The 12,460-nt window shown below is 43.0% G+C and overlaps 1 protein-coding gene across 1 annotated transcript in view; it reads left to right on the forward strand.

Moving 5' to 3' along the window:
* Nucleotides 1-12,460, forward strand: part of INTU (inturned planar cell polarity protein) — a 116,298-nt gene that overhangs the window by 29,745 nt on the left and 74,093 nt on the right. Inside the window, 1 exon segment of the mRNA XM_006131792.4 lies at nt 2,142-2,728. Coding sequence (XP_006131854.2) covers nt 2,142-2,728 — 587 coding nt within the window.

Consider the following 12,460-nt stretch of genomic DNA (forward strand, 5'->3'; position numbering starts at 1 on the left):
CATCCTTCCATTTAGTACATTTTTATTCACATTTTTACCCCAAAAATGCACAGATGTTTTTTGTAGCTGACTCTGAAATCACAGCAATGGTACCTGAATGTGACTCATAGGTTTCAAATGGTAAATTTGTATGAAAACTGGGATCATGCCCTCCTCAGTATAGTCTTTCAACTACTTCAGTGTCCAAAATCCCTACTAGTGAAACAAGGTCATGCCTTCCTCTCAAAGAATTTTGTGTCTTGCTGCCATATGGTATTGAGGGGAAGGAAGAATGACTTCTGATGTTCAATGTAGTTTCTTTCAAACATTTACCCAGGAAGGAAGAGCCTTAGTGGATGGTTGAGGCTGTACTGTAGCCCCACCATCTTGCAGATCCATGGGGAAAGAAACTCCCAGGCCTGCACAGATTTGATCCCTTTTTGCTGCTGCTCTGCTTGCTCCTCCCTCCCAAGCTACAGTGCTCTTGTGGAAGCTGGAGGTTGGATAATGGGGAGGAGGCTGGGAGAGATTTGAAGACTCACTTTTTTTCCCCCACAGCATGAACTTATATACATATGTTTGATTGCAGATGGAGAATGCTGTACAGTATGATTCTTCCTGCCACTAACCTACTTATTATTTATATTTTCTTAGTAATCCAAGTGTGAGCCAGAACTCCTTATAGGGTGTAGGTGGTAGATGCTGTACAAATAGACAAAATATATTTCCTGCTTCCAAGATGTTACCAACTAAGTAATCAAAACTGTGGATTTTCCTTAGAAGAGTTCTCAAGGGGTCCCAGGAAGGAAAAAACCATACCATGGAGTTCCTTCATAAATGTATCACAAATCTGTCTAGTCGTAGTCACCTCAGTTGTCCCTTAGATCAGGGCTACTCAACATGTGGTCCATTTGTTTGCAGCTGTGATGCAGTTTGAGTTTACGCAGGGCTCAACTCACGCCCTGCGGGTGGGATCCTTTGAACATGTCCTCCACTGGGAACATGCTTCACAACAGCGAGTCTTCTGTTGATATGTGTTTTAGTAGTTAAATTCCTGGACTGTCATTGCTCATTAAAATTGCTGTCATATGGGTGGAAATCAAGTAAATATTGCATTTTATTAATATAATCAGAACAGACTTAAATGGGGCCTGCATGTTGTGTAGTCTTGCCTTAATCTTTGTATTCATGCCCGTCAGTGTGAAAAGTTATTTGCATTTATATGCAGCCCCACTTAAGTTGTGGCCCTCAGCATGTGCTGTTAGTATCATTGTGGCCCCCGGGGCTTCCAAAGCTGAGTTGCCTCGCCTTAGATCTTCAGAGATATAACTGACTGCGTATAATGTGCTTTACTCACCTAAACCCATAGAAACCTATATTACCATAAGGGTACGCTTAATTTAGACTAACCATGGAACTAATATTATAGAGTTATCCCTTCTAAATGGAAGCTTATTTTATTAACACTCAAAATACACCCAGCTGGGGTGAGGAAGGGAGGTGGAAATCTTCCCGTAAATAATCCATTGATAGGCTGTTATCTATATTGCTAAAGCATACTGTTAAATCAATTTTTATTTAGATTCTGTTCATAAATGCCATCAATACAGTGGTTCTTTTAGATGGGTTAAGGGAAAAATGTGGGATAGAATGGGCAAAATATCATTCTTCTTTGACTAAAAGAAAATCCCTCGCTCTGATACATAATGGTTATTTATTCAGCCATGGCCACAAAAGGAACAGTTCGATGACATTAGTTTCCATGAGCAATGCTTTTGCAATGGGTGAATAGTAAGACACTATAGAAAGCTACCTCAGACTCTGGAAGGGCAGTTATGGTCCCTGCCCACTTCCCCAGGCTTTTTTTTCTCCTTCCTCCCTTTAAGGATTTTTATATTCTACATGAACTAGAGCAGTGGTCCCCAACCTGTGGAGGTTGCCGCGCGCCCGGGGCCGGCGCCCCCTCCCCCCCAAGCTCCATGCGCCGGCGTCCCCCCCCCCCCCTCCAAGCGTGTTGGGGACCACGGAACTAGAGCATCAAAGTCATAGAATTTGAAGAAGCAGACTTTTTCTCAACCCCATCTCTGAAGTAAGCAAATGTTGTTGCCATTTCTGACTTCCTTGTCCGCATTAGCATTTAATTGTTTCTCTCTCATACACAGTGACCTTGAGCCTGAATGGTTGGACAGTGTGCAGAAAAATGGGGAATTGTTTTATCTAGAACTGAGTGATGATGAAGAAGAAACTCTGCTTCGAGACAGCTCTTCAGAGGTGGCTGCAGTGAATCATGTCAGGTTCTGTGAAAATGAAGCTGAGGTTATTCAAGAGGGATCACAAAAAGAAAGAAAGAATGAACCCAGACTGAAAAAAATCACCAAAATTTTAAAAAAGAAAAGACTTTTACCAAAGCATTCTGGTAAGAAAAGAACTGAAGGCGGTAATGGGCATCCTTCTGGCCCAACCTCCATACTGAAACATCAGTCCATTCAGAAGGTGGGAGTCATAGTTCAGCAACGGTACAAAGATGTATGTGTTTATGTAAATCCAAAAAGACTGCCCAACACTGGAGCAGGGGAGAAACTCAAGCTACTGGAGGCATTGGTAGGGATTGTTCATCAGTCTTCATGGAGTAGCAGAAGAGCTGAAAAGCAAGGAGAACAAGACAGAAGCGGGATCAGTGAAGAGAAGCTTGTAGTTCATGGCTTGGTCCCAGGCAGCTCAGCTATAAAAACAGGTCAAATCTTGATTGGTAAGTAATCCAATGAACAGTGACCTTGCTTGCTCCCATTAAAACCAATGCAGATACTAATTTACTCTTCAGACTAAAGCAAAACCTAGACTAATAAGCATTTTCAGTAGACATTAAGGGTAACTTTTATTTGAGATTTTAAATATATTTGAGCTGGTCACTTCGTAACTCTGAAGTTTGATCGTAACTGAAACACAAAACTGTATATATAAGCTTGTTTTATTTAAAAGTTGTTTTGGATACATAAGCTTCTCGTATCAAAATGTGATTAACATTTAAGCTAAATTATAATAAAGTTTAGCCTCAACATCTTTTATAGTAAGTTTGTATTTGATTTTAAAAATACAGTTATTGAAATTTTTAAAAATGAATTTAAGGATACAGTGTTTTTATTTAAAAAATCAATTTTATCCACACTGATTTATAGGCGTGTAAGCTATTCATATACATTCATTTCTTATTGGTAATTAATATGCTCCTGAAGTGCTGACTCAGTTTTCTTTGGGTCTTGGATCACTGGGACCAATTAATGCAAATCTCTAGGCAGAAATCTGTAGGTGTACAGGTTGAAACTCTCTTAGCTAGGATTCTCAGGTCCGGCAACATCATGGTCCGGCATGGATGTTGCAGGACCAGAAAGTCCCAGTGGAAGGCCAGTGGCAAGGCTCCCTGTGAAGTTGGCAGGGCAGTGGGCTGCCCGCAGCAAGCTTATGGTGGGGTTGCCCATGGCGTTGGCTGACCTGGCGGAGGTCTGCTTGCCCTGGTAGCTCAGTGCAGCTGTCCTGCAGGTCCTGGAGCTCCAGGATGGCACGCATGGCTGTCCCATGAGTCTCAGAGCCATGGCAGCGATGGCTGCCCAAGGAGTCGGAGGGGCATAGAGGCCAGTAGGAGCTAGGGAGCCAGCTAGGAGGCTAGCAGCCGGGCCATGGGGGGGCCAGTAACAGGGATCCAAAATGACCTCCCCTGGTCTGGCAAAATTTGTCATACAGAACCGGTCAGGTCCTGAGCGTGCCAGACCAGGGATTTCCAACCTGTACAATGGTTTGGGGAGTGGAGGAGGGCAAGGTGAGCAGGGCTGCATAGGCAAGTTTTTTAAGAGATTTAAGAGAAGTAGCAAAAGAAGTCGCAAACTGTCTAAAGGGTCCACCTGAGCTGATCCACAGTGTAAGGTACTATGGAAACAAGAACTTGTAAAGTGGTATATGGGCCCATGAGAATCCCATGCTGCTAAGTAGCGCCTGGTGAGATTAGCCTACATCTAGATTGTTTTGGCTTTGATATGTTTGTCCTAAATAAATGTACTATGCTTTGTGAAAATTGATTTATCAATGGTAAACCTGTCATAGTTCCTGGGAGATAGTCCAGCACCTGCAGTTTTCCCAACATGAGACTTGCTTGGAGAAACACTGTAACTAAAGTTGCCATTTTGGCTGGACATATTCCTGGAGGTTTCATCACTTGACAACAGGGCAGCGGATATAAAAGGTGGCAGAAGGCATTGCCTTCCCATACCACCGACCTGGCCCTACCTATTCTCCACCCCTCAGAATGCCTACTGGGGCGGAGTGTTGCTGCCCAAGAGCACCTGCCCTGCCCATGCTCTGGGGCCAGGGAGGCTGGGGCTGCATGCCTTCCCTGTGGTGTTGGGGGGAAGGGCAGCTTGGCTCCTGTGAGGTGTGGCGTAGGTAGAAGGGGTGGGACTGTGGGCTTGCCTCCCCCAGCCTTACCTTCACCCATCGCCCGTGCATGACAAACTTTAATTAAAGATTAATTTCTGGAGACTCCTGGAGGGCTGGGAACCCTAACTGTAACTTGCAAGGAAATTAGAGCCTAAATGCACATTCTGGCAGGAGAGGGATGTAAATTCCCACTCTCAGAAAGGTGATGACTAGAGGCCTGAGAGCTGAGTAGGAGTGCCCTCAAGGAGACTACAGAGGGATCAGGGAGGCAGTTATCCCTGTTGTAACTTTGGGGTAATCCAATAAGCCAGTCACTGTGTGCTCCAAAATATGAAGCTTTAACATGTATCTGTGTTTTATGAAACCACAATTATGTGGGGGAGGGAAGCACATGGAGGGTGGAAATGAAAGTCTTAGGTTACCCTTTTACAGGGTCTTGGTAGAAACTGAAATTACTTTAAATGTTCAAGAAGGAACGCCATCTATATATAAAGGTCGAAACCAGTTGTGAGAGTAGATATACAGGCAGTCCCCGACTTACGCGGATCCGACTTAAGTTCGGATCCGCAGTTACGAACGGGGCTTTTCTCGCCCCGGAGGACACGGACTGCAGGACCTCGCGGTCCATGTCCTCCGGGGTGAGAAAAGCTGGTCTTTTTGCAGACCAGGAAGATGCGGAGCAAAGCCGCGGAGGGGCTTGGGCAGCGGAGCAGCCCAGGCGTGCCTGGGCTGCCCCGCTGCCCAAGCCCCTCCGCGGCTTTGCAAAGCCTCGGGGGAAGCCGGCAGCGGGGCAGCCCAGACGCGCCGCGGCTGTCCCGCTGCCGGCGCCCTCAGAGGCTTTGCTCCCAGTCTCCCTGGTCTGCTGTAGGGAGACTGGGAGCAAAGCCGCGGAAGACCCGGGCGGCAGGACCGCGGTGCGTCTCGGTCCGCCGCCAGCGTCTTCCTGGTGTGCTGGGGGGAGGGGGGCGCATCTAGTACGCGCCCCCCCCCCCAGCAGACTTTTCTCCGGACGCCTGTGGCAGAGCAGCTGGGGCGCTGCCGGTTGGTCCCACAGCGCCGCTCTGGGCGCTACTGGACCAACCCGGCAGCACCCCAGATGCTCTGCCCCAGGCGTCCTGATTGAGCCGCTGCTGGTCAGTTTCAGCAGCGGCTGAATCAGGACACCTGGGGCAGAGCAGCTGGGGTGCTGCTGGGTTGGTCCAGTAGCGCCGAGGAGCGGCGTTACTGGAGCAACCCAGCAGCACCCCAGCTGCTCTGCCCCAGGTGTCCCCAAGTCAGCTGCTGCTGAAACTGACCAGTGCTGACTACAGGAAGCCTGAGGCAGAGTTGCTCTGCCCCTGGATTCCTGGAATCAGCCGCTGATCAGTTTCAGCAGCAGCTGACTTGGGGACACTTGGGGTTCTTAAGTTGATTCTGTATGTAAGTCGGAACTGGCGGTCAGTTTCAGCAGCGGCTGAATCTGGACGCCAGTTCCGACTTACATATAGATTCAACTTAAGAAGAAACCTACAGTCCCTATCTTGTACGTAACCCGGGGACTGCCTGTTTATTGCACAAAGCGTCTACCTGTTTATCTGTATAGGATTAGTGCTATTAGCCTTCAGATTGTTCTCTGGAGAAAAGAGTGTGAAAGTGTATACTCTGGCGTTCCAAAACCTTGTGGAATAATATAGGAGCACAAGTCCTATTTGAAGTCATATAATTTAAACACTCTTGAAAATTCCACCTTGTATAGACAGATCACACGTTTAATCACTAGTACATGTTTTGGGTAAGAAGACTATTAAAGAGTATTGTATTGTGGGGGGAAGGGTAGGGATGTAAGTGACTAGTAGACTATAGGATAAGCAAAAGCTTATCAGATAGCTGACTAGTCCCTCCTCTCCCCTCGCCCCCCAGCTGCCGGCTCTTAATACATTTAAAAGGCTAAAGCGCAGCAGGGGTGACCCAGCATGAGCCGGGACAGCTGAATCCCGACTCATGCTGCGTCCCCTCCCCGGCTGCGCACCAGCCTTTTAAATGTATTTAAAAGCAGAGCCACAGCAGGGTTAGCTCCCAAGCCAGGAACTGATCCCACTGTGGCTCTCCCGGTTATCGACTACGTTCCTGGAAAATCCATTGATTAGTTGATTAAACTAAACTTAACATCCCTAGGAAGGGTGAATGACCTTCAAGTTGTGCTATAAAAGGGGAAAAGGCTACTATATAAATAAGGTTAGAGGGAGAGATCTTCATCTTGATAGGCCCTGGTTTAGATGCATAAATTTCATTAACCAACAGTTTGTAAATGCCTACCACCACACTAACAGTATAATTCATTTTCATGGGTCCAGGTCTATCAGTGGAGGTTTGTGTGTTGGGGAGGAAAGAGGGCAACTGCCCTGGGGCCAAGAGCTTCTGGCTGCCACTACTGCAACAGTAGCAGGGGTTAGAGCCCTGGATGGAGCAGTCCGGGTTGTGCTAAGGGCTGGCTGTGGAAAGTGCAGCACAGTCCAGGAGGTGCTAAGGGCTGGCTGACCCAGCCCCTCTCCTTCTGCCCCTTCTAGGAGTGTAGTGCCTGTTTCCCCCTCCTCCCTGGACCTTTCCAAGGGGTCCAGCATTTCTGTCTGTCACCCTGCTTGGGTCACACTTAAAGTGACCAGACAGCAAATGTGAAAAATTAGAACAGGCAGTTAGGAGTAATAGACATCTGTAAGAGACAAAACCCCAAATATCAGAACTCCTTCTCTGATATCAGGACATCAGGTCACCCTAATCTTACTAATTCTGAGTAGGTATGTTAGCGTATAGTCCTATAAACAATTAACTGATAAGCCTGAGCTTATCGGTTAATCCTAACAACTCTACGCATTCCATAGCCGCCCCGCTGCCTCTGTATCACAATATCTTTTAAGTCGGCTCCCACAAACACTGGATCCTGCATGGCTACCTGTTCCCACAACCTATCAGAGGCAGCAGCGCGGACGGTGAGGGGGCAGGTGGGAGCTGGTAAGTGTGGAAAGGCAGCTCCCCACATGTATTGGCTCCTAGGGATGGCAGTGGCAGTGGGCTCCCCAGGAGTGGGGCTGCTGCCCCAAGGACTATTGAATAATCATGTAACCGATAATTTTTGGTACGGTTACAAGATATCTTACATCCCTAGTTCTGCATTAAATTAGTATCCTCTTCTTTCCTGACTTTAGCTGTCTACAAGAATGGGCATAGAGACAGATCGTTACAGACAAGAGATGACATTAACCTTTCAGTTGTTTCCATGGCAGTCTTGCATTTATTCTTAACAGAGCTAAGGAGGCAATACCATGTGAAAGTGTGGAGAAATCAAATTTCTATTTTGTTTTCAATGGGTACAGTTTATTATATGTCTTGAGCGACCATCAACCAATATAACCTTTATTTTTACATGTTGGAAACAAAATACTTTAAAGCATACTGCCATAATTCAGTTTTGAACAGGGAAAATATGCTACCTCCTGTGCCAAGTGGCATAAAAAGTATAATTTTCCTATAAAAATACTCTAAATTATATATGTGCAGTGAACATTGGGTACTCTGAAATGTATGTAGTACCAGGGATATTTTGCATAAACTAAATGCCTGGATTTTAATTCAGCTGGCATAAGCAATGTAAAGTTAAAAAACTAAACACTTTTTTGGTAAACCACTTTTAATTTAGTTTGTTCCAGTCAGAAACCATTCTGGTTTAGCATAGCTGTATTGTACAGCAGAAGGCAATATAGCCAGCCCGTATGAGTATACATCCAAACCCCTGGTTAAAACCGGAAGTGCAGTTCTGCAGGCTGATGCTTCTGTTTAATTTTAGCTAAACACATGGTACCTACATGAAGAGAATAAACAATTTAAGTTCATCATGATCTAAAATATCACTTATGAGAAAAAGCTTAAGATGAGACTAAAGAATCCTACCTTGAATGGAACAGTTCTTTATTTAAAATGTACTTCAAATTAAACAAGTTAAATTGATCTAAATACTCTTGAATTACTGGTTTATCTGTTGAACCATTTTTGTTCAGTTCAAACTAATCCATGTTGCTAGAATACTGCTTCATTCCACTCTTATCAATAAGGGCATGCAGAACAATACGGTACTTGTTATATGGACTAACAAATGCAGATAGGCAATGTGATCTTAGTGGTTGTCAGAACATTGAGAACCAGGTATAAAACAACTTTTTCCCCTCTGAACATGAACATTTTGAAGTGCTGTTCTTTGGCTATGTTACTAACGGTTTTGGGACAGTTGGCTTATCCAACTTAATTTTTTCAATGAGAAATACGGTAGCTACTTTTATTGGTCATTAAATTTTTTAATAATATTGCAGGTTAAGCACTTTGTTTTACAACCAAATGGGGTAACAAGAAAAATGGACAAGGCAATTAATATTTTAATAGGAAAAATGATTCATAGTTTCTTAAAGTACTGCTATAAGGTATCTCCTTTTGTAAATTTGTAGCACTATCATTTAACATCTAGGATTGAACATCTGTATATTTGTGTACCATACATTTAATATATAAAAAGATGTATACAGAAGTCATATGTTCTCTTGCAATACTTAAACACATAGATAGAACCATGGTTATATTTTATATGCTAAGAAGAAATACACCTGTTCTGCTAACAAGAATTTACTGTTTAATAGCCCTGTGTGTTCATAAAACAAAAACACTTAATCTAGATCTGTTAAGCTGTTTACTACAAAGATCTTCTAAAACTAAATCTTTTTTGTTTGTGTCAGCTTCATTTGAGTGGCCTCTGGCTACTTACCACATCTAGAGCTCCAACTTTTAAGCCTCATTGAGTTTTAGCAGGCTACAGTACTGTTTGTTTCCTTGTGCCATGTCTGGCACATTTCTAGGGCTCTACCTCTGTCAGGTTTCATTTCCAATTTATTGTGGGAATAAACAATCAGGCTACCTGCATAGGCCCCCATTTCCAGTACCCCCAGGATACCCCAATACCTTAAATATACTATTTCCCTACAATCCCACCAAAGGTGTAATCTTTCTTGGCTGCAGTTTCTCTTGAGGCATGTGTTAGGTGTAGCGCAATAACACACAGACACTTTGACCGAGTTCTACCACATTGTTGCTCTTTATTTAATAGCATAGGAAGTACACAAATCCATTTAAAAAATCTACATGCATTGACAAGTCGAGGGGGAAACTGTGTGGGACAGTCTGTATTCAAGTATATGAGGTCCACCCATGTGTCTCATCCAGCTTCTGCAGCAGCTTCTCATATGTTAAGTTGGAGAAAAGCATCAAAGAGAATGGAACTGAGCAGTTTCTGCAATTTATAGCCTTCCCCTGTCTGTCATATGACATCCTGGTCAGCCTTAACAGGATCACCACTGAGTACTACCTATTGACTTCATTGTCAGACCACCACTCCCTAGACAAACCAGTTCTCCTGCCTGAGAGTGGTTCTTTTTCTAGAGCTATTGCACTACAATAATGTATCAATTAAATCAACCACCCTTTTTGGTTTGACCTTTGGCAGTTCAGTCTAGACGGGGGGCAAACACACATAGAAAAAGCAACTAGCTTCCACACTAAAAATGGAACTTGCAGCTTGATAAAAATGCATTTAAAGTTCACAATCTCATAAAGAATTAACAAATTGTACAGACAAATCCCCCAAGTTGTTAGAGGTTTGTCATAATTCTGTTTGGGATGGTGAATTAAAACAAAGGCCCAAAAAGTTGTAGGTTTTATTTCATGATTGTTCTGAATGAGCAGGGGAAAAACATCAAAGAAACAAGCAGCTAGGAGTATTGTTTGTAATAACTCTTATTGTACATTCTCCTTTGCTAATGTAATTCCTTTCATATTTTTACAAAATCGCTTGTGCTTGCCCAACTTCATTTTAAGGATCATGAATAATCTTGTTTTACGTTTGCTGTTTTATCACTCATTCCAAGAAACTGCTAACGTAACTTCTATATTGGGTCCAACCAAAGGTCCATCTAGCCCAGTATCCTATCTTCTGGGGCACCTGGCATTGGCCACTGTGGGAATGAACAGAACAGATAATCATCTAGTGATTCATTCCCCATTGCGTATTCTCCATTTAGTAATTGTTCACACTTTGGCTAACACTTCCCTATTCTTTGCTATACTTGTTGGCTACGTCTAGACTGGAATGATTTTCCGCAAATGGTTTTAACGGAAAAGTTTTTCCGTTAAAAGCATTTGCGGAAAAGAGCGTCTATATTAGCACGGACGCTTTTCCGCAAAAGCACTTTTTGCGGAAGAGCGTCTGTGCCAATCTAGACGCGGTTTTGTGCAAGAAAGCCCTGATCGCCATTTTCGCGATTGGGGCTTTTTTGTGCAAAACAATACTGCGTTGTCTACACTGGCCCTCTTGCGCAAAAGCATTTGCGCAAGTGGGCTTTTGCCTGAATGGGAGCAGCATAGCATTTCCGCAAGAACACTGACAATCTTACATGAGATCGTCAGTGTTCTTGCAGAAATTCAAGCGGCCAGTGTAGACAACTGGCGGAACAACTTGCCAGTCTAGATGTAGCCGTTAAGACTTATGAATCTAGGTCTTATTTACGATAAGATGGGGTAATGGAGTAAGTGAGTTTGATGTCACACTTCATACTAAGTAGTTTCCGTCTGGCTTACAATTCCTTAATTTCTGTGTATAGGATGCCTGTTGGTTGCAAGAGTACAGAAAGCAGAGATATAAAGGAAGGTATCCTTTTTTAACTGGAGATGTTGGTTGAAACTTCTCACTTTGAGTCTCAATCTTTTGCTTTTCTCATGATACAGAAGGTAATAAAAGGAAACCACATACATTCAGCTTTTTGTTTTGATCAGGTCAGTGGAGTGCAGAGATGCAGATCTATACTTTCATAGCAAAGACGATCAAAACTTGGAACTTTGAATATGTTCAGTATTTTATAAAATCTTTTGATAAGTGTACATTGTTCTCCAGTGTTGCATTTTTCTCCCCTACATTTTTTTTTCCTGTTCTGGTGAAAGAATTAATGAAGAAATATAAAAAGGTCCACCAAAGCAAGTCCTAGGGAGGAAAATTAGGCTTCTAGAGACAGAAGGAATTTCTGATAAGATATGCCAGTATGGATGATTGTTTGGTTTCTTTTCTTCAAATTGAGTTAGAGAGTGGAGAAATGTGTCCCTATCTTGTGGGAAGGGTGTTACTTAAGTGATGCTACTGGATGTCTCTCAGTGGCCCAAATGATAGAAGAAGCATGTGTGGGGAGGGAAATCCTTCCAGAGATTAAAAGGTTAATACTGGTATCCTAATTTTTTAGTACTATACATTGCCTTCTGTTCAGTAGCTACACAGTCATCCCCATATCGATCTACCTATTGACTAACATTTGTTCTGTTTCTGCACTCAATACCATAGTATCTTTCTGCCATTCATGGTTTCCTTTCCCTCCTCAGAGAACATAAAGGTACTTTTGTCTCTTAATATGCTGTAAGAACTCAAGAGGCTAGGTACATTCAGGATTACAATACTAAAGAGAACAAAGCTGCATCATTCCTCTCTATTGCATGTAGTATTGCAGATATTTAGTCCATGTCCAAACCTAAATGTATACTAGAAGCAACAGCTGGAAGACAATCTCATATCCTCTTTTCATGGCAAATTGAACTTTAAAGTTATGTCCTCTGAGAAATCAAAACTTCATCTTCTTTCCATTTTTTGCTCCCAAGAATCAGCAAAGGAAGGAGTTTGTTTTATTGCAGGGAGAATTAGGGAAAACAATGGACCATCATGCTTATGAAACAAATAATTTCCCCCTGTGTTTGAAAAATGAAAACTAGTGCTGTCAATCATAGTTCACAAGTGATTAACTCAAAACAAAGTAACTACGTAATTGTGTTTTTTTAATTGCACTGTTAATAGAATATTAATTTAAATGTATTATATTTGAAAATGAAAAAAACTAATACATGTCATTTACAACCCAAAGAAAGTGTTTAATAGTTGAAAGAACATAGAAATGTTTAGTGCATCTGACATGTAAATGTCATTCAGTGCCATGGGAATGCC

Source organism: Pelodiscus sinensis, chromosome 5 (assembly GCF_049634645.1).
Source record: "Pelodiscus sinensis isolate JC-2024 chromosome 5, ASM4963464v1, whole genome shotgun sequence".
In the NCBI taxonomy this organism is placed as follows: Eukaryota; Metazoa; Chordata; order Testudines; family Trionychidae; genus Pelodiscus; species Pelodiscus sinensis.